General features: G+C 57.3%; 1 protein-coding gene across 5 annotated transcripts in view; it reads left to right on the top strand.

Annotated features, from left to right (window-relative positions):
- RSPH10B (radial spoke head 10 homolog B) overlaps positions 1-25,214 on the top strand; it is a 55,657-nt gene that overhangs the window by 2,190 nt on the left and 28,253 nt on the right. For 4 of the 5 annotated variants that reach the window (XR_011384535.1, XM_070064380.1, XM_070064381.1 and 1 more), the window contains exons 2-14: positions 1,247-1,322; positions 2,597-2,665; positions 4,276-4,449; positions 5,917-6,002; positions 7,049-7,169; positions 10,616-10,792; positions 12,381-12,540; positions 13,204-13,325; positions 14,784-14,973; positions 15,641-15,754; positions 16,710-16,827; positions 17,544-17,623; positions 17,697-17,845. Coding sequence is in view for 4 of the 5 variants with exons in the window: in XM_070064380.1 (XP_069920481.1) it covers positions 1,247-1,322; positions 2,597-2,665; positions 4,276-4,449; positions 5,917-6,002; positions 7,049-7,169; positions 10,616-10,792; positions 12,381-12,540; positions 13,204-13,325; positions 14,784-14,973; positions 15,641-15,754; positions 16,710-16,827; positions 17,544-17,623; positions 17,697-17,845 (1,636 nt within the window). In the remaining variant the exon portion in view is untranslated. The remainder of the gene's footprint in view (positions 1-1,246; positions 1,323-2,596; positions 2,666-4,275; positions 4,450-5,916; positions 6,003-7,048; positions 7,170-10,615; positions 10,793-12,380; positions 12,541-13,203; positions 13,326-14,783; positions 14,974-15,640; positions 15,755-16,709; positions 16,828-17,543; positions 17,624-17,696; positions 17,846-25,214) is intronic. The other variant, XM_002723079.5, reaches the window with a different exon arrangement.

A 25,214-nucleotide genomic window follows, 5' to 3' on the forward strand; every position in this document is an offset into this window, starting at 1 on the left:
ATCAGAAGTGGAGCAGCCGAGACTTGAACCTGTGCTTACATGGGATGCCAGCGCTCAGTGCTGGTCTCCCACACAGATGTCCTTGAGCCATGACCTGCTGACTCTGAGGTTGTGCATCAGTGGGAAGCTGGAATCAAAAATGGAGCTGGGACTTGAACCCAGGCACTCCAACAGGGGACGTGGGTGTCCCAAGTGGTGGCTTAGCTGCTACACCAAATGCCTGCTCCGTCTTCCTAATTTTTGTTGATTGTCCAAACATCAATAAGGTCGCTAAGTCAGTAATGAAGAGTAAAATCTCAGAATCGTCCTTTTGCCCTACTTTGCTTTGTTCCTTTTCTTTGTGTATATATATATATTTTTAAGATTTATTTTTTATTTGGTTCATTCCTGGTTCATTCCCCAGGTGGCTGCAATGGGTGAGGCTAGGCCAGGCCAAATCTGGGAGCCAGGAGCTTCTTCCAGGTCTCCCACATGGGTGCAGGGGCCCAAGCACTTGGGCCATCTTCTGCTTTCCCAGGCGGATTAGCAAGGAGCTGGATCAGAAGTGGTGCAGTTGGGATTTGGACCGGAGCCCACATGGGATGCTGGCACTGCAGGTGGTGGCTTAACTCATTATGCCACAACACCTGCACCAACATACTCGTATTTTTTTTAAAGATTTATTTATTTGAAAGTCAGAGTTACACAGAAAGAGGAGAGGCAGAGAGAGAGAAGAGAGGTCTCCCATTGGTTGGTTCACTCCCCAGTTGGCTGCAACAGCCAGAGTTATGCCAATCTGAAGATAGGAGCCAGGAGCACTTGGGCCATCTTCTACTGCTTTCCCAGGCCATAGCAGAGAGCTGGATCAGAAGTGGAGCAGCTGGGATTTGAACTGGCACCCATATGGGAAGCTGGCACTGTAGGCGGTAGCTTTACCTGCTATGCCACAGTGCCGGCCCCCATACTGGTATTTTTAAAAGGGCATATTTATGTATTTCTTAATCAAAAATGTTTTATCATGGTAAAATACACGTATCATGTGATTGACTGTTTCGATCATTTAAGGCGTGTGACCCAGTGGCATTAAATGCGTTCACGACGTGTACAGCCGTCATCACTGCCTGTTTCCAGAGCGTGTTCATCACCCCAAACACGAAGTCCTGCGATTGCACATCCACTCCCTCTCCCAGCCTCCTCCCAGAGCCCCACCCACCCTCTCTCGGGATTACCTGTCACCTGGGTTCACCTTGAGCTTCTTTCTTTGTAGCTACGAGGGGGAGAAGGTGCGGGGACTGTACGAGGGAGAAGGCTTCGCGGTCTTTCAAGGAGGCTGCACCTACCACGTGAGTCAACCAGGGCCCGCGTGGGGTCTGCAGGCTGGGGAGCCGGGGTGGGCACGCAGGGCGGCTCATTGCGGGGACCTCATGCTGATCTTATTTTGAGCCCTGGTTGCATATTTAAGGTAAAAATACAGCTCGGTGTAATGCAAGTGATCTGAAATTGTAATTCTTCTTTTCCTGATTTTTCAAAAAAATTATTTGGATCTTCTATTAGATGGAAGATCCCTCTCTGTCTCTCCTTCTGTCAGTGTAGCTGTTGCCTTTCAAATAAGCAAGTAAAATTTAAAATTTATTTGAAAGGCAGAGACAGACGGACGGAGAGAGCTCCTATCCAATGGTTCACGCCTCAAATGCCTGCAACAGCCGGGGCTGGGCCAGGCCAAAGCCAGGAGCCGGGAGCTCAACCTGCTCCCCACTTGGGTGTCGGGACCCAAAGACTTGAGCCGTGACCCGCTGCCTCCCAGGTGCGGGTCCTGAGCAGGAAGCCGAAATGACAGGGGAGCTGGGACTTGAACCCAGGCACTCTGATGGGGGATGTAATTTTTGTTTATTGTGCAAACCACAGCGAAGTCAGAGTATTGAATAAAATCTCCATCACCATCTGCTCGCCATAAATGGGCTCAGTTTGCTAGGTTCCTTTTTTGAGTATATTAATATTTTTACACGGGCATATTCATTTCTTTTCACTAGTTAATCTCAGTATTGCTGGGTGGGTTCCAAGTTTCATGTATTTATTTGAGAAGTGGTGGGGGTGAGACCACATAGAGAGCTGTGCTGTTTCACTCCCTAAATGGCTGTGATGGCTGAGGCTGGGCCGAGCTGGAGCTAGGAGCCAGCAACGCAGTCCAGAGTCAAATCACTTGAGGTGTCGCCCAGTGCCTCCCAGGGTTTTGCACGAGCAGGGAGCTGGTTTCCGGAGTTGGAGCCAGCCAGCAGGCATGGTCGCAGACGTGGGGTGCAGGTGTCCCTGCTGGTACCCCACCTCCTGGGCCAAACACCCACCCGGGCAATACACTTGGAAGACCCTTGCAGAACTGCCAGGTGCAAGGTTTAGGGAACTGGGTACTGGTGGGCCCTCCGTCGGTCCTTCTGAGAACTGGACAGCAGAGCATGGTGCCAGCCCACCAGGGCTCTCCTGCCGACACCCACCCGCAGACAGCACGTTGGTGAAGGCAGGCGGCAGGGGCAGGGCTCCACACGGAGACCGAAGGCCGGGTCTGCAGGTCTGGCACAGAATGACTGGCTACATTCCAAGGGTGCTCTGCTTTGTCTTGCAGGGGACGTTCTCAGAAGGTCTTATGCACGGCCAGGGGACTTACATCTGGGCCGATGGACTGAAATACGAGGTGAAGCGTGGCGGCCGGCGGCTGGCGGGTGGAGCTTCATGGCCGGGTTCCCGCAGTCAGGCTTCCTGTGTCACTAAGGGAACTCAGCGCGGGGGTCAGAGGCCACGGGGCTGGCGAGCGTGCAGGGCCTACGAGTGTCCTCAGCATGCCGTGTGAATGTGAGGGCCCTCCAGGAGGTTCCTGGGGCATGGAATCAAAGGAGAAGTTTAGAGTTTATTTTGGTGCAAAAAAATTATTTTAATCCACACATCCTGCGTGTCCATGAATTTTTTGAAGACCCCACATGTAGCCCCTCCCACTCCCTACAGAGACAGATGGTGTACCATCCCTCTGTGTCTTTTTTTTTTGTTCGTTTGTTTCAAAGATTTATCTTTTATTTAAGACAGTCACAGAGACCATCCATCTGCTGGTTCACTCACCAAATGGCCGCATCGGCTAGGGCCAGGCCAGGCTGAGGCCAGGAGCTTCATCCAGGTCTCCCACGTGGGTGCAGGGGCCCAAGGACTTGGGCCATCTGCTGCCTTCCCAGGCGCATTGGCAGGGAGCTGGATGGGAAGTAGAGCAGCTGGGACTGGCACCCAGATAGGCTGCCAGTATTTCACGTGACAGCTTTATCTGCCACGGCACAGGGCCGGTCCCATCCTCTGCATCTCATCCAGCTCCAGCTCTGTTTACTGGCTTTGTGTTCTACCATGTGGGTTTCGCTGACCCCATCTTGCTGGGGTGGGGGGCGGGGAAACATGTATTTTTTTTTTTTTAAATCTATTTATCTGAAACGGTTACAGCAAAAGAGGGAGAGACATAGCACGGAATCTTCCATCCGCTGGTTCACTCCCCAGATGGCTGCAGTAGCTGGGGTTAAGCCAGGCAACAGCCAGGCGTGAGGAGCTTCTTCCAGGCCTCCCACACAGGTGCAGGGGCACAAGCACTTGGGCCACCTTCAGCTAGTTTCCCAGGCCATTAGCATGGAGCTGGATGGGAAGTGGAGCAGCCAGGACGCAAACCAGCGCCCATATTGGGATGCTGGTGCTGCAGGGGGGCCCCTACCCGCTGCACCACAGCGCCAGCCCCGAGAGCCGTTGTTGCCGGCCCTCCAGTCCCCACCCCAGTCCTCTGAGGAGAGTTCATGGGCAGGATTCAGGCTCGCACAGAAGCATCCTCGCAGTGCTTAGCCACCTCGTGCCAACCGGCCAGTGGTCAGAGCAGGCTGCGTGGCCTCTTCCTCTGCAGACTGGCTGCTTCCGGGGGCTTCTGGTTCCTAGGAGGGAACAGAGGCCCCGGGCCCGGGGTGTCGGGTGCGTGCATTGTGCTAAGCCATGGGCCGGAACCTCGGTGCGGGGGTGGGGCAGGGCCTCCTTCAAGGTGGGTTCCAAGAACCAAAGTTCCTGGGGTCAGGATCTGAAGCCGCCGCCTTAGCACGTGGCCCTCTGGCTCCCTCGAGCTTCATCCGCACACAACCTTCCGGGGGCTGTGTTCCATCTGGGCTTCCACCCAGAGGAGGGGCTCGGGTGAGGGGCGCGGGGAGCAGAGGAGGAGGGCGGGCAGGGTATTCGCGGGGACAGTGTCGGTGGCCGCGCCTGCTTCCTGTCACCTCAGCCTTCCTCCCGCAGGGGGACTTTGTGAAGAATGTGCCCATGAACCACGGCACGTACACGTGGCCCGACGGCAGCGTGTACGACGGGGAGGTGGTGAACGGCAGGAGAAGCGGCTTCGGCATGTTCCAGTGCAGCACGCAGCCCGTGTCCTACGTCGGCCACTGGTGCCACGGCAAGAGGCACGGCAAGGTGGGCAGGGCGGCCACGTGCCGGGGAGGGCGGCCAGGCTCTGTTTCCCGTGGCCTGAATCGTTCCGGAGCTTCCAGCTCACGTCCGTTCACGGTGCCATGTGGCTGCCTCCTACGACCCGCCCCAAGACGTTTTCCTCGGCCCGGAAGGAAACCCAGACCTGTCAGAGGTGCCTCCCTCTTGTCCCACGTGCCCCAACCTTTTGCAGCTCTGATACACCCACAGAAGCAGATGGGTGGAATCTGACCCACGATCGGGAGCCCCTGCAGGGGTCACCGCCCGCGACCCAGGTCGAGCTCCAACCACGGGGAAGCCAGGGCAGGAGCAGGTGCGGGCGGCCCTGGGGCGTCCCGGGTGTTCTGGCTCCTCAGGCCTTTTCATCTGAACGGCACAGATGACCAACCCCGGCGCCTCTGCGCTTCGTGCCGTGCTGTTTTCCTGACAGGTGGAGCCCGCAGAGGGGGTAAAGCCAGACCTCAGACCCTCAGCGTCCGTGCACCCAGGGCTGTCTGGGCTCAGGGCTGGAAAGGGACTGAGGATGTAGCCAGGCCCCGAGTCAGGAGACGAGCGGGGCCGTGTGGCTGAGCCGTGGCTGCACCCTGGCCTCCTCGCTGAGATGGCCGTGGCCCCTGGGCAGCGCAGGCTTTCCCGGACCGTGGGTTTTATGTCACACGCTGGGCAGGGTGGAGTGGGGTGGGGCGGAGTGGAGAGGGGAATGGCGACTTCCAGACGGGAGCATCTCTGTGCCTGAGAGCGTGGAGCAGGAGAGAAACCGCAGGCGGGCACGCAGGGAGGGACGACCCCGCTGAGAAGCCAGCTGGTGCAGACCCAGGCAACCCATGCCCCTTGCCATGCCCCAAGGCAGGTGTCAAAACCAGTGACAGGAAGGTGACCGTGGCTCCCAGCACGGAGTGGTCATCAGTGAGTGAGAAGGCACGACTGCCCACTCCAGGTGTTGCTAGGCCGTCACAGGCGAGTGACTTCATTGCATTCTCCCTTGATGGGAATACTTTGCCGTTTTCTTTTTTTTTAAAGATTTATTTATTTAAAAGTCAGAGTTACACAGAGAAGGAGAAGCAGAGAGAGAGAAAGGTCTTCTATCCACTGGTTCACTCCCCAGTTGGCCACAGCGATTGGAGCTGTGCCAATCCGAAGCCAGTAGCTTCTTCCGGGTCTCCCACGCAGGTGCAGGGGCCCAAGGACTTGAGCCATCTTCTACTGCTTTCCCAGACCACAGCAGAGAGCTGGATTGGAAGTGGAGCAGCTGGGACTTGAACTGGTGCCCATATGGGATGCTGGTGCTGCAGGCAGTGGCTTAACCCACTGGGCCACAGCACCGGCCCCTTGCCGCCTTCTTCATTGCAAAGCAGACACATACGGGCTTCCTGTCCTGCCGCGGCAGGTGCCTGTTAGGGCCGCGTGCACATCAGGGAGCTTTGTTGTACCTGGTGACGTTCTCTGTTTCAGGGCACCATCTATTACAACCAGGAGGGCACCTCTTGGTACGAGGGTGACTGGGTGTACAACGTGCGCAAGGGCTGGGGGATACGGTGGTACGTATGGGGGCCGCCCTGGGGGTCTGTGGGTCCGGACGGGCTACGTGGGCTCCCCAGGGATGAGGTGTAGTGGTTCCAGAGAGCACTGTTGCTCTCTCCAGGCAGGGCACAACACTCAGTGAGTGATTTGATTTTTTAAAAAAAAATATTTGGAAAGCAGAGTTAGAGATGCAGAGACAGAGAGGGAGAAGGGAGGGAGAGAGACAGGGAGAGGGAGATGTCTTCCATCCACTGGTTCACTCCCCAAATGGCCCTCATGGCTGGAGCTGGGCCGATCTGAAGCCAGGAGCCAGGAGCCTCCTCCGGGTCTCCCACATGGGTGCAGGGGCCCAAAGACTTGGGCCATCCTCTACTGCTTTCCCAGGCCATAGCAGAGAGCTGGATCGGAAGTAAAGCAGCTAGGACTCGAACTGGCACCCATATGGGATGCTGGTGCTGCAGGCGGCGGCTTTACCCACTATGCCATAGCGCCAACACCACTTGATTTATTTTTAAAGATGTATTTATTGAAGAGTTGCACACACACACAGCGCTTCCATCTGCTGGTTTACTCCTCAGATGATCACAAAGCCCCTGGGCTGGTCCAGGCTGAAGCCAGGAGCCCAGAGCCCCATACAGGTCTACCGTGTGGGTAGCAGGGGCCCAAGAATCTCCTCTGTCGTCCCCCTCCCTGTCCCTTCCCCCTCCTCCACGTGGGTGGCGGGGGCCCAGGCACTTGAGCCATCACTGGAATCTGGATTGGAAGTGCGGCAGGTGGGACTCGAACCCGTACTCCCATGAGACGTGGGCGTCCCAGGTAGCAGTGTAACCCACTGCCCCACAGTACGCAGCTGAACAGGGAGTTACTTTGAGAAGGATGAAGAAACCCTGCTCTTCCTCCTCTGCGACCTTACTGAGAAAGGAGCCGGTTTCCTAAACTGACTTGTTCTGCTCCCAAAGGCAAGGATTTTAGCAACCACTCCCCAGTCCATGGGCTTAAAGTGCAGGGCGGGCTGCCCGTGTGCTGTGGGCAAGAGCTTGACCCTGTTCCCTGGTTGCCTCAGTTACAGATCGGGAAACATTTACGAAGGCCAGTGGGACAACAGCCTGCGCCACGGCGAGGGCAGGATGAGGTGGCTGACGACCGGCGAGGAGTACGCGGGCCAGTGGGACAGGGGTGTCCAGGTGGGTGCGGCTGTGGGCACCGGGTGAGGAGGGGAGGGGGGACGCCGTGCTGCCCCTCACATCCGTGCCGTCTCAGCCCGAAACGGGAGCTTTGCTAAATGTGGGAACTCGGGGGCCTACTGGTTGCTCTCAAACGCATTTCCTTGTTGATTTGTATTTTTAATCAAAACTATTTGAGAGGCCGAGAGATAGAGACATCCACTGGTTCTCTCTGCAGCTGCTGATGGCAGCTGGTGGGGGTGGGGAGCACAGCCGGGCACCAGGCACCCAGTCCCAGCCCCCGTGTGGGCGGCAGGGTCCTGCCTACTGGAGTCCTCTCCGTTGCTGCCCAGGGTCGCCTGCCCCTGGACGCGCTGCTACAGCGGTCTCATTGTTGGGCTCCTCCCGTGGTCTCTCACACAGGCTGCCTGTGTGGAGCTCATGAGTGCGTGTGGCTCCTGTGAGCACCGGGACTGTCGCACCTTTGAAACCACTAGCTTCTTGTAGTTTGTCTTAGACATTGATCTGGTAAGCTGGGACCTTGATGATCTCATAGCATAGTTTCACGTTTTTGTTTATAAGATTCTAGGGCAGTCGCACAGGCACGTGTGGTCAACTCTGCACGTTTCTAATCCGTGTGTGGTTCTCCCGTTGGCCCGTTGCTCGGCCAGGAGGAGGGCCCGTGCTGCTGCTGCTGCTGCTGTTGTCTGCAGGGAACACTCCATGCGCCTTCAAGGGTGGCTTAGCTGTCGGTTTTTCGTAGATGCCCCCTGTTGGGTTCAGGCCGCCCTCTCTGGTTCTCGACCTGCTTCCACTGTTTTCTGTGAGTGGGTGTTGGGCTCTGCCTGGTGCTTTCCCTGCCCCGGTCAGGTGGCCACATGGCATTCTCCAGGCCGCAGATGAGTGGGACAGCACCGACGGAGCTGCGAATGTCGAGCCAGCCTTGCGTTCCGGGGACGCCTTCTTGGTCCTGATGCTGTTTTCCCTCTGCACATCTTGCGGGATTCAGGTTCCTGATGCTTGGCTCAGCGGGGGTGTCAGTCTGCAGTCTCTCTCCCAGTGATGTCTTAGTGAGGTTCTAGTCATCAGGATGGTGTTGGGAAGTGTTGACTTCAGTTTTCTGTCTTCTGGATGTGCCAGGGAATCAGAGTAATTATAAAGTCCAGTGTCCTTAGTACATGATGTGCTATTTAGGTAATCTGTTTCTTTTTTTAAAGTGTATTTTATTTACTTAACCGCTGTGGTAAACACCTGTTCCAGTACTTTTTTTTTTTTTTTTAAGATTTATTTATTTCATTTGAGAGACAGAGATTGATCTTCCATCCACTAGTTCACTCCTTAAATGGCAGCAATGCCCAGAGCTGTACAAGATGGAAGCCAGGAGCCAGGAGCTTCTTCCAGGTCTCCCATGTAGGCGCAGGGGCCCAAGCACTCGGGTCATCTTCTGCTGTTTTCCCAGGCCAGAGCAGGGAGCTGGATCAGAAGTGGAGCAGTGGGACTTGAACCAGTGCCCGTATGTGTTGTCGGCACTGCACGTGGTGGTTTCCGCTGCTGCTCCACAGTGCTAACTCCCCAGTACTTCATTTATTTTATTTGACAGGCAGAGTGACAGAGAAAGATCTTCCATCCCCCTGGTTACCTCCCCAGATGGCCACAACAGCTGGGGTTGGGCCAGGCTGTAGCCAGGAACCCTCCTGGTCTCCCACATGGGTGGCAGGGGCCCAAGCACTTGGACCGTCCTCCACTGCCTTCCCAGGTCCCTCAGCAGGAAGTGGGCTCAGAAGTGCAGCCGTGAGAGCTCTAATAGGGGCGCTCGTGTGGCCAGCGCCTTCTGTCTGCTTGAGTGAGCTCTGGAGGCGTGTGCTGTTTAATGAACTGGCATCGGCCTGAAGTTGTACGTGGCACTGCCTTACCGTTCTCGTAGGTGGCATCTGTACTGCTCCCCCTCTCTCCTGGGATCAGTCACGATCGCAAAAGGCCAGTTTTGGTTTCATTGGGAGCCTCTGATGTTTCTGTTTCCAGCGGGGTTCTGCTTTGGTGGTACTGCTTTCTGGAAACTTTGATTTGAGACATTTCTTCTTTATTTAAAAAAAAAATAATTAAAGACACATAGTAATTATATGAGAGTACTTCAAAAACTTGCGGAATGGTGGGATTCAAAGATGAGTTTATTTTGGTGAGCTGATGTCTAAGCATGGTGTTTTCGTAACACGTACTTTCCATAATCATTTAAATTCGGTGTGTGAGGGAGGGAGCGCTCCCGTCCTCTGCTGCACTGCCTCAGTGCCTCCGTGACCAGAACTGGGCCAGGAACCCCACCTGGGTCTCCCACGTGGGAGGTGGGGACACACGTAGTTGACCGTCCCCTGCTGCCTCCCAGGGTGCACGTTAGCAGGAAGCTGCAATCGGGGGTGGAGCTGCAATTCAAACCCAGGCATCCAGTGGAGGATGTGGGCGTCCCAACAGATGCCAACTGCCCGCCCCTCACCCAACTAAGGAAGACCCCTTGTGTTGTGTGTATTTCAGAATCTTTTTGCTCCCAAGTAGATCTTTCTGTGTAATTTCCCTGGACTTTATGAAGTGTCCTCCTGTGTCAGAGTTCTTGCACATCTGTGGGTGGGCACTTGGGTGGCTCCCCCCCACCCCACCCCCCACCCCCCGTGGCTGTTACGGATCACGCTGCTGTGAACACGCGTGTGCAGTTACCTGAGTCCCAGCTTTCAACTTTTAAAAGAAGATTTATTTATTTATTTATTTGAAAGAGTAACAGAGGGAGGTGTGCGGAGAAACAGGATCTTCATATGCTGGTTGGTGCCCCAAATGGCCACACTAGCCAGGGCTAGGCCAGGCCAAAGCCGGGAACCAGGAGCTCCATCTGGGTGTCCCACATGGAGGCAGGGGCCCACGTGCTTGGGTCGTCATCCTCCATCTTCCCTGCTCATTGGCAGGGAGCTTGGATGGAAGCAGAGCGGCTGAGACCTGAACTTGCACTTGGACGTGGGACGCCAGTATCACAATGGCAGCTTAACCACAACACGCCCCCAGAGGCTGTGTTCTCTGCCCTTTCACACCGTCATTGTTTTTAGCCTAGTTCTTTAAAATTCTTATTTATTTTAAAGGCAGGGAGACAGATCTTCAGTTCTCTGGTTTACTCCCCAAACAGCCACAACAGCCAAGGCTGGGCCAGGCGGAAGCCAGGAACCCAGAACTCATCCGAGTCGCCCAGGGGGGTGGCAGGAACCCGAGTCCTTGAGCCATCACCTGCTGCCTCCCAGTGTGCAGCATCAGGAAGCTGGGGTGGAAGTGGAGCGCGAACCCGGGCCTGGGTATCAGATCCGGGACGTGGGTCCCAAGCGGGGCCCCGACTGCTGTGCCACAAGCTCACCTACGTGTGCTCATGTTGTACGGATCCAGGTTAAAAAGAGGAAACCGTTGCACGTTTCTGATGGCAATTTGCTTCCTTTCAGAACGGCTTTGGGACACACACGTGGTTCCTGAAGAGGATCCCCAACTCGCAGTACCCCCTGAGGAACGAATACGTAGGGCAGTTCGTGGATGGGCGTCGCCACGGTCACGGGAAGCTCTACTACGCCAGCGGAGCCATGTACGAGGGGGAGTGGGTCTGCGACAGGAAGCACGGCGTGGTGAGTACAGGCGTGGCCAGGGACACGGGGAGGTGACGTCAGACGGGCGGGGACAGCTTGCGAATCGAATCGCGGATGACTGTTGTGTTGAGGCCATTATATGAATTTTAAGATATCTGCCCACATCTTTTTTTTTAATTTTTTATGTATTTGAAGGTCAGAGTTACAGAGAGAGGGGGGAGGCAGAGAGAGGGAGGGAGAGGTCTTCTGTCCGCTGGTTCAGTCCCCAATTGGCTGCAACGGCTGGAGCTGTGCTGATCAGGAGCCAGGAGCTTCTTCTGGGTCTCCCACGCAGGTGCAGGGGCCCAAGGACTTGGGCCATCTTCTGCTGCTTTCCCAGGCCACAGCAGAGAGCTGGATCAGAAGTGGGGCAGCCAGGACTAGAACTGGTGCCCATATGGGATGCTGGCACTGCAGGCAACGGCTTCACCCGCTACACCATAGTCCCAGCCCCTGCCCACGTCTTGTGGTTTCCCGTGTATTTGGAGTTTATTTGGTTGTGTGAGTGCACGTTAGGATGGTTTTGATCTCCTGTTACAATTCAGCCTTATCTGCCATCTGTAATAGCGTGGGCTTCAGGGTTGGTTACAGTCAACAACTCAAACATCAGCACTCCCCTCCTGCACACAGTACCTCCCCTACTGCCCCAAGTCAGCTTTGCCCTCAGGTTGTTTGTCCTGCTCTCCTAATTGCCAGATGGCTGCCAGGACTCCAGGCCTCACACCCACATCCCACACTATGCAGAAGAGGAGACAGCTGCTGTCCATGTCTGTCTTGCATCTCCCAGAGCTGAACTGGGTCACTTGCCTGCCTCTGAAACAGTGATTTGTGGCCTGGGTTGACAGACACCAGGAGGGTCCTGTGTCGTGTGACGGGCACTCGGCTGGTCACAGCACAAATACTTGGGCATGACAGAGAGAGGTGAGGAGGGAAGTAGGAGGGGTGGGAAGAGGAGAGAGGATTTTCCATGAGACCTGGAGCCCAACCACAGGAGGCGGCTTCAAAACACTCAGGGGAAATGGAATCAGAAGATAAGTTTATTGTGGTTCGAGAAAAAAAATTTTATCTATTTGAAAGAGTTAAACAGAGGGAGGTCTTCATCGCTGGTTCACTCGCTGGAGCTGGGCCAGCCTGAAGCCAGGAGCCAGGAACTCCCTCCTGGGTGCAGGGGCCCTGGCACTTGGCCATCAGCTGCTGCTTTCCAGGCACTTCAGCAGGGAGTGGGGTGGGAAGTGGAGCAGCCAGGATTTGAACCAGTGCCCACATGGGATGCTGGCGTCACGGGGTCAGCTTATCCCGCTGCATCACAACACCTCAAACTGTTTTGTAAATCCACAGCCATGTGGGATATTTAAAGTGTTGATAGAAATGCGGAAATTTCAGGAGGATTTTCCTTTGTACCAGAATCGGCTTTCATCTTAGCGCCCCTTTGCTGCAGCCTCTGCGGAGTCCCCTGATGCGTGGGGGAAGCCGAGGCTTCAGAACACAGCAGCCGGAAGCTCCGAGCCCTTGGCAAGGCCGGCGCCTGCCACCCCGGGGTCCCGGGAGCGCCGCCCGCTGCTGCAAGCGCTCGCCTTCCTGTGCGCAGGGCCGGCTGACGTTCAAGAACGGGCGTGTGTACGAGGGCCTGTTCCACAGCGACCACATCGCCCACTTCGCCGAGCGTGAGGCCGATGTCCTGAGCGGCCCCGAGCTGCCCTCGGAGGCCACCGCGAGGTGCAGGCGGAGCCGGTCCTCCCTCAGCGCGGGTAGGAGCCTGCCCGTGGTGCAGGGCGGGGGGCGGCATTCGGCTTGGCTGTGTCCTTGACCAGGGGCCCTGGGGTCAAGTCCCAGTCTGCTTCCTGTGCCTCCTGCTCACGCGCACCTGGAGGCAGCAGGCCGTGCTGGCTCAAGCTTGCTGGCCAGCCCCACCCTCGGCCCCTCCCTTTTTCAATTGCTTTGAAAAAGAAAGAAAACAAATTACTTTGTTTTTAATCCATGGAGTCCAACTTGCAAATATCCCTACTGCCTCTGTTTCTCAGTCTTTTTTGTTTTATTAAAGATTTGAGAGGCAGAGTTAGAGAGAGAGAGATCTTCCATCTGCTGATTTTGTCTCTAAAAGGCCACAGTAGCCATGGCTGGGCGAACCCAGGAGCTCCGTGCAGGTCTCCCACACGGGTGCAGGGGCCCAGCACTTGGGCTGTCTTCCCCTGCTCCCCCGGGTGCTTCAGCAGGGAGCTGGATTGGAAGGGACAGCAGCCGGGACACCTATGTGGGGTACCAGTGCTGCAGGCAGTGGCTTAGCCGTGCCGCCACAGCACCGGCGCCAGCCCCTGGGTCACAAGCTGGTGGGAGGTGGCTGTCGCGGGGCGCTGGCCCTGTCACCTCGCTCCTCACTAGGACCCCCGCCCCCGTGTGCCCTCCCCCGCCAGAAATCATCAGGAAGCTGGACGGCAGCGAGAGTCACTCCGTGCTGGGCTCGAGCGTGGAGCTGAACATCAGCCTGCTGCTGAGCAAGTACCCGAAGAAGGAGCAGCCCGAGGAGAGGCGGCAGGTAGGAGCCTCCCGCCTAGCCCCTGGGCCGAGAGCCGCGGGTGTCCTGTGTGGGGTGACGGGCGCCTGCCTTCTGGGGTCCTGTCGGGGCGTGGCAGCCCCAAGCACCCCCACGCATCCCCACGCTCAGCTCTGAAGGCCGAGGCTGCGCAGCCTTCCTCCCACGCTCGGTCTGCTGTGTGGCCCCACGCACGGCTGTCTGGGGCCTGCGGGTGCACAGGACACGGCTTTGCATGACCGGCGCCTGCGAGCTCCTGCGAGGCCCTCAGAACAGCGGGGTGACGGCTGAATTCCGCATCTCTGGGACTCAGGGTCTTGCGGGCCAGCCTCACCCTCGCCCCTCCCTTTGTTTTGTGGACATGGAATCATCAGAGTGCAAGCAGGAGCTGGGCGGGGAGACCCTGGTGGGTCTCATGAAACTTCGTCTCGCTTTCACGAGTGGTGCCGAGTCCAGACTTGCAGCCTTCAGCCTGCGCCTGTCACGTGGCACCTGGAGCTCGTGGGGTAGACCCCGCGCCTGTCACGTGGTGGCCGGAGCTCTGGGGTGGACCCTGCGCCTGTCACGTGGTGGCCGGAGCTGTGGGGCCTGTCACGTGGTGGCCGGAGCTGTGGGGTGGACCCTGCGCCTGTCACGTGGTGGCCGGAGCTGTGGGGTGGACCCTGTGCCTGTCACGTGGCACCTGGAGCTCGTGGGGTAGACCCCGCACCTGTCACGTGGTGGCCGGAGCTCTGGGGTGGACCCTGCACCTGTCACGTGGTGCCTGGAGCTCGTGGGGTGGACCCCGCGCCTGTCACATGGTGGCTGGGGCTCTGGGGTGGACCCCATGCCTGTCACGTGGCGGCCTCGGGATGTGCTCTCTCTTCCCAGGGACAGAGTGCCTGTCGGAAACAGAGGTTCTGTCTCGTCCAGGGCGTTGATTTCATGCAACTTTGCCCTTTAAGTCGTCTAGAGCGGTGACTCACTGCCTGACCTCCCCTCCCTCATCTGAAAGGCAGCGTCACAGAGACAGAGAGGTCTTCTTTCTGTGGTTCACTCCCCCGATGGCCACAACGGCCGGGGCTGGGCCAGACCACAGCCAGGAGGCTGGAACTTCCTCTGAGTCTCCCATGTGGGTGGCAGGGGCCCAAGCACTTGGGTCGTCTTCCACCGCTCTGCCCGGGCACGTGAGCAGGGAGCTGGGTTGGAAGTGGAAGAGCTAGGACTTGAGCTGGTGCCCGGGTGGGATGCCGGGGCTGTGGGCGATGGCTTAACTGTTCCGCTGCCGTGGCGGCCCCTCAGAGCAGCCCCGCAGCCCAGGATCCGTCCCAGTCGAGGCTGATGTGGTGTCACTTTTGCGCACTGCTGGACTTGGTGCAGCTTGTCATGGCTTGTGCATCGGGGGCTGTCCCACAGCACGTTACCTGAGCAGACAGGTGTCGCGGTTGGCTGAGGGCCGCTCAGCAGCCTGGTCCCCCGCAGGTGGAATACGCTGTCCTGAGGAACATCACGGAGCTGCGGCGGATCTACAGCTTCTACAGCAGCCTGGGCTGCGACCACTCGCTGGACAACACCTTTCTCATGACCAAGCTCCACTTCTGGCGGTTCCTGAAAGACTGCAGATTCCATCACCACGGGGTCACTCTTGCCGACATGGACAGGATACTGAGTGGTGAGAACCTCGGGCCCTCACATCAGTGCTCCTGCAACCTGCCGGAAGCCCCGAGGCACGGGGCAGGCGGGTGCCGGGGCAGGCGTCCCAGCCTTCGGTGTGGGGTCTGCTCCCGTGGTGATCTCGTGACACCATAGCAAGCACGTGGGACGTCCACGGCCCGGCTCTCAACGTTGGCCACTGCCTGTCCTCTTGGTCTTCAGATGTGTTACTTTATTTGAAAAGTGGGGAGAGGCCGGCGCCGTGGCTCAATAGGCTAATCCTCCGCCTTGCGGCGCCGGCACACCGGGTTCTAGTCCCGGTCGGGGCGCCGGATTCTGTCCCGGTTGCCCCTCTTCCAGGCCAGCCCTCTGCTGTGGCCAGGGAGTGCAGTGGAGGATGGCCCAGGTGCTTGGGCCCTGCACCCCATGGGAGACCAGGAAAAGCACCTGGCTCCTGGCTCCTGCCATCAGATCAGCGCGGTGCGCCGGCCGCAGTGCGCCGGCCGCGGCGGCCATTGGAGGGTGAACCAACGGCAAAGGAAGACCTTTCTCTCTGTCTCTCTCTCTCACTGTCCACTCTGCCTGTCAAAAAAAAAAAAAAAAAAAAAAAAAAACAAAAAAAAAAAAATAAAAATGAAAAGTGGGGAGAGACAGACAGAATGAGAATCTTCCATCCTCTGGTTCAGTCCCCAGATGGCTGCAATTGCTAGGATTGGGCCAATCTGAAGCCTGGAGCTTCTTCCAGGTTGCCTACGTGTGCAGGGGCTCGAGCACTGGGCCGTCTTCCGCTGCCTTCCCAGGTGCATTAGTAGGGAGCCGGGTTGGAAGTAGAGCAGGTGGGACTTGAACTGTCACCCATATGGGATGCTGGTGTTGTAGGTGGCAGCTTAACCCACTGTACCACACACTGGCCCCAAAATAATAAATCTTAAAATCGTTGTGGCCATTTGGGGAGTGAACCAGCAGATGGAAGATGTCTTTCTTTCTGTCTCTGCCTCTCAAATAATAACTAAATATTAAAAAAAAAAACAAAAAACTTTGAAGGTTTTAGTCCTTTCACCTGAATTCTGGGAAGCAGAACAGAAAACCTCAAATCATCTACTTTTAAATTAAAATGTTTAATTTTTTTAAAGATTTATTTGAAAGTCAGAGTTACACAGCAGAGAGGCAGAGAGAGAGAGAGAGAGAGAGAGAGGTCTTCCATCCGATGGTTCACTCCCCAACTGGCCGCACGGCTGGAGATGCACCAACCCGAAGCTGGCAGCCAGGAGCTTCTTCTGGGTCTCCCGCGTAGGTGCAGGGGTGGGTGCAGGGGCCCAAGCACTTGGACCATCTTCCACTGCTTTCCCAGGCCACAGCAGAGAGCTGGATCGGAAATGGAGCAGCCGGGTCTCAAACCGGCACCCATATGGGATGCTGGCGCTTCAGGCCAGGGTGTTAACCCGCCGTGCCACAGCACTGGCCCCAACATGTTTAATTTTTTAGATACCCACTTCCCACCAACTTAAGTGCTTGAAAATGACTCAGGGTCCATTTAGAACCAGCAGCACTGATCAACTGCGGCCCAGACCCCTCCGAAACCCTGGGACCGGTCAGGTTTCCTGTCCTCAACTGTTCACGTGGTACTTATCCCTTCGGTGGCTGCTCCAGGAAGTGAGCACCCTGGCATATTCAGTTCTTTGAATTGTGTGCCAGCAGCAAATAAGGGTAGGTTCTGGAAGATACTAAGCGTGCTCCCTGATGTTGGGATTTCAGCCAACGACGACGACATACCGTTTGAAGAAATCCATTCTCCGTTCAGGACGATTCTTCTGAGGGCCTTCCTGAACTACCTGCTGCAGCTGGCCTACCACATTCACCACCGAGAGTACCAGTGAGCACGCGGGTGGTGGGCGGCGGGCGGCTCCCCCGGGCCCTGGGGCGGCCTCCTTCCCGCAGCGCCTTCGCTTCGGCCTCTCCCTCTCCCTAGACGCTGGCTGACCCTGAGCTCCCGCTTAGCACGAGGGAAACCCTTGACGTCAGAGTCATCTCGGTACTGGTGACGGCTCCTGGGTCACAGCCAGCTCCCCCCACTTAGGTCGGACTTCCCTGTTTCCTGGAAACAAAAGTGATATACACAGGCCTCTCAAGGAGCTGATTCTGAAATGATTTTGGACCCACGGGGTGTGGCCAGGGTAGCCCCCAGAGCTGCTGCACACCCTCGGGCCAGCTCGTCTCCCACAGCCCTGGCACATTTGTCCAGCGCCGCACGCTGCACTGTGCACTGTGCCGTGAGCCCCCTGTCTCCCCCGTCCGTGACGGTGTCCTGGACTTTGTCTTTCTTTCACGACACACTGGTCAGTGATGCTGTTACGTGTCACACCGAGGTCGTGGGTCTGGGGACGAATGCGGGGGAGGCGCCGTGTCCTCCTCCTCGTGCCCTAGCAGGGGGCTGAGACACGGATCCAGCGATCCCTGATGGAAGAGGGGTCTTCCTGCTGCACGCTTACTGTTCTGTCTACGCGCTCTCTGTTAGAGCAAAGTTCCCCGGGGGGCGGGGACTCGGGGCCGTGGCCTGGCGGGAGGCTGATGCCGCCGTCTGACTCGCAGGAACAGAAGCCCCTCGCTCTTCCTGTGCTTCACCCGGCTGATGACCGAGAACATCCACCCGAACGCCTGCCAGGTCAAAGGTGAGCTCACGGGGCACAGCCGTCGGTGGCCGTCTCTCCGTCCCAGTCTGGGGGATTCTCGTCTTCCCTCCAGGCAATCTGTTCAGCGAGCAGCAGCGGACACTGTACTCAATGAACTACATCGATAAGTGCTGGGAGATCTACGCGGCCTACTGCCGGCCCGGCGCCGCCCCGCCCCACGAGCTGACCATGAGCGTGCGGCACTTCCTCTGGATGCTCAAGGTGGGGCTCTGGGCTGCGTTAGGAAAGGAGACGTTCTCGCTGTCACACACACACGAGGAGAAGGACCGGGGCTGGGTTAGGAAAGGAGACGTTCTCACTGTCACACACACACGAGGAGAAGGACCGGGGCTGGGTTAGGAAAGGAGACGTTCTCACTGTCACACACACACACGAGGAGGAGGACCGGGGCTGGGTTAGGAAAGGAGACATTCTCACTGTCACACACACACGAGGAGAAGGACCGGGGCTGGGTTAGGAAAGGAGACATTCTCACTGTCACACACACACGAGGAGAAGGACCGGGGCTGGGTTAGGAAAGGAGACACTCTCACTGTCACACACACACGAGGAGAAGGACCGGGGCTAGGTTAGGAAAGGAGAGGTTCTCACTGTCACACACACACGAGGAGAAGGACCGGGGCTGGGTTAGGAAAGGAGAGGTTCTCACTGTCACACACACGAGGAGAAGGACCGGGGCTGGGTTAGGAAAGGAGACGTTCTCGCTGTCACACACACGAGGAGAAGGACCGGGGCTGGGTTAGGAAAGGAGAGGTTCTCACTGTCACACACACACGAGGAGAAGGACCGGGGCTGGGTTAGGAAAGGAGAGGTTCTCACTGTCACACACACGAGGAGAAGGACCGGGGCTGGGTTAGGAAAGGAGACGTTCTCGCTCTCACACACACACGAGGAGAAGGACCGGGGCTGGGTTAGGAAAGGAGACGTTCTCGCTGTCACACACACACGAGGAGAAGGACCGGGGCTGGGTTAGGAAAGGAGACGTTCTCACTGTCACACACACGAGGAGAAGGACCGGGGCTGGGTTAGGAAAGGAGAGGTTCTCACTGTCACACACACGAGGAGAAGGACCGGGGCTGGGTTAGGAAAGGAGACGTTCTCACTGTCACACACACACACGAGGAGGAGGACCAGGGCTGGGTTAGGAAAGGAGACGTTCTCACTGTCACACACACACGAGGAGAAGGACCGGGGCTGGGTTAGGAAAGGAGACGTTCTCGCTGTCACACACACACGAGGAGAAGGACCGGGGCTGGGTTAGGAAGGAGAGGTTCTCACTGTCACACACACGAGGAGAAGGACCGGGGCTGGGTTAGGAAAGGAGACGTTCTCGCAGTCACACACACGAGGAGAAGGACCGGGGCTGGGTTAGGAAAGGAGACACTCTCACTGTCACACACACACGAGGAGAAGGACCGGGGCTGGGTTAGGAAAGGAGACACTCTCACTGTCACACACACACGAGGAGAAGGACCGGGGCTAGGTTAGGAAAGGAGAGGTTCTCACTGTCACACACACACGAGGAGGAGGACCGGGGCTGGGTTAGGAAAGGAGAGGTTCTCACTGTCACACACACGAGGAGAAGGACCGGGGCTGGGTTAGGAAAGGAGACGTTCTCGCTGTCACACACACGAGGAGAAGGACCGGGGCTGGGTTGGGAAAGGAGAGGTTCTCACTGTCACACACACACGAGGAGAAGGACCGGGGCTGGGTTAGGAAAGGAGAGGTTCTCACTGTCACACACACGAGGAGAAGGACCGGGGCTGGGTTAGGAAAGGAGAGGTTCTCGCTGTCACACACACGAGGAGGAGGACCGGGGCTGCGTTAGGAAAGGAGAGGTTCTCACTGTCACACACACACGAGGAGAAGGACCGGGGCTGGGTTAGGAAAGGAGACGTTCTCACTGTCACACACACGAGGAGAAGGACCGGGGCTGGGTTAGGAAAGGAGACGTTCTCGCTGTCACACACACACGAGGAGAAGGACCGGGGCTAGGTTAGGAAAGGAGAGGTTCTCACTGTCACACACACACACGAGGAGAAGGACCGGGGCTGGGTTAAGAAAGGAGAGGTTCTCGCTGTCACACACACACGAAGAGAAGGACCGGGGCTGGGTTAGGAAAGGAGACATTCTCACTGTCACACACACACGAGGAGAAGGACCGGGGCTGGGTTAGGAAAGGAGACATTCTCCCTGTCACACACACGAGGAGGAGGACCAGGGCTGGGTTAGGAAAGGAGAGGTTCTCACTGTCACACACACACACGAGGAGAAGGACCGGGGCTGGGTTAGGAAAGGAGAGGTTCTCACTGTCACACACACGAGGAGAAGGACCGGGGCTGGGTTAGGAAAGGAGAGGTTCTCACTGTCACACACACGAGGAGAAGGACCGGGGCTGGGTTAGGAAAGGAGACACTCTCACTGTCACACACACACGAGGAGAAGGACCGGGGCTGGGTTAGGAAAGGAGAGGTTCTCACTGTCACACACACGAGGAGAAGGACCGGGGCTGGGTTAGGAAAGGAGACACTCTCACTGTCACACACACACGAGGAGAAGGACCGGGGCTGGGTTAGGAAAGGAGACGTTCTCGCTGTCACACACACACGAGGAGAAGGACCGGGGCTGGGTTAGGAAAGGAGACGTTCTCGCTGTCACACACACACGAGGAGAAGGACCGGGGCTGGGTTAGGAAAGGAGACACTCTCACTGTCACACACACACGAGGAGAAGGACCGGGGCTGGGTTAGGAAAGGAGACACTCTCACTGTCACACACACATGAGGAAAAGGACCGGGGCTGGGTTAGGAAAGGAGAGGTTCTCACTGTCACACACACGAGGAGAAGGACCGGGGCTGGGTTAGGAAAGGAGAGGTTCTCACTGTCACACACACACGAGGAGGAGGACCGGGGCTGGGTTAGGAAAGGAGACACTCTCACTGTCACACACACACGAGGAGAAGGACCGGGGCTAGGTTAGGAAAGGAGAGGTTCTCACTGTCACACACACACGAGGAGAAGGACCGGGGCTGGGTTAGGAAAGGAGAGGTTCTCACTGTCACACACACACGAGGAGAAGGACCGGGGCTGGGTTAGGAAAGGAGAGGTTCTCACTGTCACACACACACGAGGAGAAGGACCGGGGCTGGGTTAGGAAAGGAGACGTTCTCGCTGTCACACACACACGAGGAGAAGGACCGGGGCTGGGTTAGGAAAGGAGACGTTCTCGCTGTCACACACACGAGGAGAAGGACCGGGGCTGGGTTAGGAAAGGAGAGGTTCTCACTGTCACACACACACGAGGAGAAGGACCGGGGCTGGGTTAGGAAAGGAGAGGTTCTCACTGTCACACACACGAGGAGAAGGACCGGGGCTGGGTTAGGAAAGGAGACGTTCTCGCTGTCACACACACACGAGGAGAAGGACCGGGGCTGGGTTAGGAAAGGAGAGGTTCTCGCTGTCACACACACACGAGGAGAAGGACCGGGGCTGGGTTAGGAAAGGAGACGTTCTCGCTGTCACACACACACGAGGAGGAGGACCGGGGCTGGGTTAGGAAAGGAGAGGTTCTCGCTGTCACACACACACGAGGAGGAGGACCGGGGCTGGGTTAGGAAAGGAGACGTTCTCACTGTCACACACACACACGAGGAGAAGGACCGGGGCTGGGTTAGGAAAGGAGACGTTCTCACTGTCACACACACACACGAGGAGGAGGACCGGAGCTGGGTTAGGAAAGGAGACGTTCTCACTGTCACACACACACGAGGAGAAGGACCGGGGCTGGGTTAGGAAAGGAGACGTTCTCGCTGTCACACACACACGAGGAGAAGGACCGGGGCTGGGTTAGGAAGGAGAGGTTCTCACTGTCACACACACACGAGGAGAAGGACCGGGGCTGGGTTAGGAAAGGAGACACTCTCACTGTCACACACACACGAGGAGAAGGACCGGGGCTGGGTTAGGAAAGGAGACACTCTCACTGTCACACACACACGAGGAGAAGGACCGGGGCTGGGTTAGGAAAGGAGACACTCTCACTGTCACACACACACGAGGAGAAGGACCGGGGCTGGGTTAGGAAAGGAGACACTCTCACTGTCACACACACACGAGGAGAAGGACCGGGGCTGGGTTAGGAAAGGAGAGGTTCTCACTGTCACACACACACGAGGAGGAGGACCGGGGCTGGGTTAGGAAAGGAGACACTCTCACTGTCACACACACACGAGGAGAAGGACCGGGGCTAGGTTAGGAAAGGAGAGGTTCTCACTGTCACACACACACGAGGAGAAGGACCGGGGCTGGGTTAGGAAAGGAGAGGTTCTCACTGTCACACACACACGAGGAGAAGGACCGGGGCTGGGTTAGGAAAGGAGACGTTCTCGCTGTCACACACACGAGGAGAAGGACCGGGGCTGGGTTAGGAAAGGAGAGGTTCTCACTGTCACACACACACGAGGAGAAGGACCGGGGCTGGGTTAGGAAAGGAGAGGTTCTCACTGTCACACACACGAGGAGAAGGACCGGGGCTGGGTTAGGAAAGGAGACGTTCTCGCTGTCACACACACACGAGGAGAAGGACCGGGGCTGGGTTAGGAAAGGAGACGTTCTCGCTGTCACACACACACGAGGAGAAGGACCGGGGCTGGGTTAGGAAAGGAGAGGTTCTCGCTGTCACACACACACGAGGAGAAGGACCGGGGCTGGGTTAGGAAAGGAGACGTTCTCGCTGTCACACACACACGAGGAGGAGGACCGGGGCTGGGTTAGGAAAGGAGAGGTTCTCGCTGTCACACACACACGAGGAGGAGGACCGGGGCTGGGTTAGGAAAGGAGACGTTCTCACTGTCACACACACACACGAGGAGAAGGACCGGGGCTGGGTTAGGAAAGGAGACGTTCTCACTGTCACACACACACACGAGGAGGAGGACCGGAGCTGGGTTAGGAAAGGAGACGTTCTCACTGTCACACACACACGAGGAGAAGGACCGGGGCTGGGTTAGGAAAGGAGACGTTCTCGCTGTCACACACACACGAGGAGAAGGACCGGGGCTGGGTTAGGAAGGAGAGGTTCTCACTGTCACACACACACGAGGAGAAGGACCGGGGCTGGGTTAGGAAAGGAGACACTCTCACTGTCACACACACACGAGGAGAAGGACCGGGGCTGGGTTAGGAAAGGAGACACTCTCACTGTCACACACACACGAGGAGAAGGACCGGGGCTGGGTTAGGAAAGGAGACACTCTCACTGTCACACACACACGAGGAGAAGGACCGGGGCTGGGTTAGGAAAGGAGACACTCTCACTGTCACACACACACGAGGAGAAGGACCGGGGCTGGGTTAGGAAGGAGAGGTTCTCACTGTCACACACACACGAGGAGAAGGACCGGGGCTGGGTTAGGAAAGGAGAGGTTCTCACTGTCACACACACACGAGGAGAAGGACCGGGGCTGGGTTAGGAAAGGAGACACTCTCACTGTCACACACACACGAGGAGAAGGACCGGGGCTGGGTTAGGAAAGGAGACACTCTCACTGTCACACACACACGAGGAGAAGGACCGGGGCTGGGTTAGGAAAGGAGACACTCTCACTGTCACACACACACGAGGAGAAGGACCGGGGCTGGGTTAGGAAAGGAGACGTTCTCACTGTCACACACACGAGGAGAAGGACCGGGGCTGGGTTAGGAAAGGAGACGTTCTCGCTGTCACACACACACGAGGAGAAGGACCGGGGCTGGGTTAGGAAAGGAGACGTTCTCGCTGTCACACACACACGAGGAGAAGGACCGGGGCTGGGTTAGGAAAGGAGATGTTCTCGCTGTCACACACACACGAGGAGAAGGACCGGGGCTGGGTTAGGAAAGGAGACGTTCTCACTGTCACACACACGAGGAGAAGGACCGGGGCTGGGTTAGGAAAGGAGACGTTCTCGCTGTCACACACACACGAGGAGAAGGACCGGGGCTGGGTTAGGAAAGGAGACGTTCTCGCTGTCACACACACACGAGGAGAAGGACCGGGGCTGGGTTAGGAAAGGAGACGTTCTCACTGTCACACACACACACGAGGAGGAGGACCGGAGCTGGGTTAGGAAAGGAGAGGTTCTCACTGTCACACACACGAGGAGAAGGACCGGGGCTGGGTTAGGAAAGGAGACGTTCTCGCTGTCACACACACGAGGAGAAGGACCGGGGCTGGGTTAGGAAAGGAGAGGTTCTCACTGTCACACACACACGAGGAGAAGGACCGGGGCTGGGTTAGGAAAGGAGAGGTTCTCACTGTCACACACACGAGGAGAAGGACCGGGGCTGGGTTAGGAAAGGAGAGGTTCTCGCTGTCACACACACACGAGGAGAAGGACCGGGGCTGGGTTAGGAAAGGAGAGGTTCTCACTGTCACACACACGAGGAGAAGGACCGGGGCTGGGTTAGGAAAGGAGACGTTCTCGCTGTCACACACACACGAGGAGAAGGACCGGGGCTGGGTTAGGAAAGGAGAGGTTCTCGCTGTCACACACACACGAGGAGAAGGACCGGGGCTGGGTTAGGAAAGGAGACGTTCTCACTGTCACACACACGAGGAGAAGGACCGGGGCTGGGTTAGGAAAGGAGACGTTCTCGCTGTCACACACACACGAGGAGAAGGACCGGGGCTAGGTTAGGAAAGGAGAGGTTCTCACTGTCACAAACACACACGAGGAGAAGGACAGGGGCTGGGTTAGGAAAGGAGAGGTTCTCGCTGTCACACACACACGAGGAGAAGGACCGGGGCTGGGTTAGGAAAGGAGACATTCTCACTGTCACACACACACGAGGAGAAGGACCGGGGCTGGGTTAGGAAAGGAGAGGTTCTCACTGTCACACACACACACGAGGAGAAGGACCGGGGCTGGGTTAGGAAAGGAGAGGTTCTCACTGTCACACACACGAGGAGAAGGACCGGGGCTGGGTTAGGAAAGGAGAGGTTCTCACTGTCACACACACACACGAGGAGAAGGACCGGGGCTGGGTTAGGAAAGGAGAGGTTCTCACTGTCACACACACGAGGAGAAGGACCGGGGCTGGGTTAGGAAAGGAGACACTCTCACTGTCACACACACACGAGGAGAAGGACCGGGGCTGGGTTAGGAAAGGAGAGGTTCTCACTGTCACACACACACGAGGAGAAGGACTGGGGCTGGGTTAGGAAAGGAGAGGTTCTCACTGTCACACACACGAGGAGGAGGACCGGGGCTGGGTTAGGAAAGGAGAGGTTCTCGCTGTCACACACACACGAGGAGAAGGACCGGGGCTGGGTTAGGAAAGGAGACGTTCTCGCTGTCACACACACACGAGGAGAAGGACCGGGGCTGGGTTAGGAAAGGAGACGTTCTCGCTGTCACACACACACGAGGAGAAGGACCGGGGCTGGGTTAGGAAAGGAGAGGTTCTCACTCTCACACACACACGAGAAGGACCGGGGCTGGTTTAGGAAAGGAGACACTCTCACTGTCACACACACACGAGGAGAAGGACCGGGGCTGGGTTAGGAAAGGAGACGTTCTCACTGTCACAC

This window comes from Oryctolagus cuniculus, chromosome 19, assembly GCF_964237555.1.
Source record: "Oryctolagus cuniculus chromosome 19, mOryCun1.1, whole genome shotgun sequence".
Classification (NCBI taxonomy): Eukaryota; Metazoa; Chordata; class Mammalia; order Lagomorpha; family Leporidae; genus Oryctolagus; species Oryctolagus cuniculus.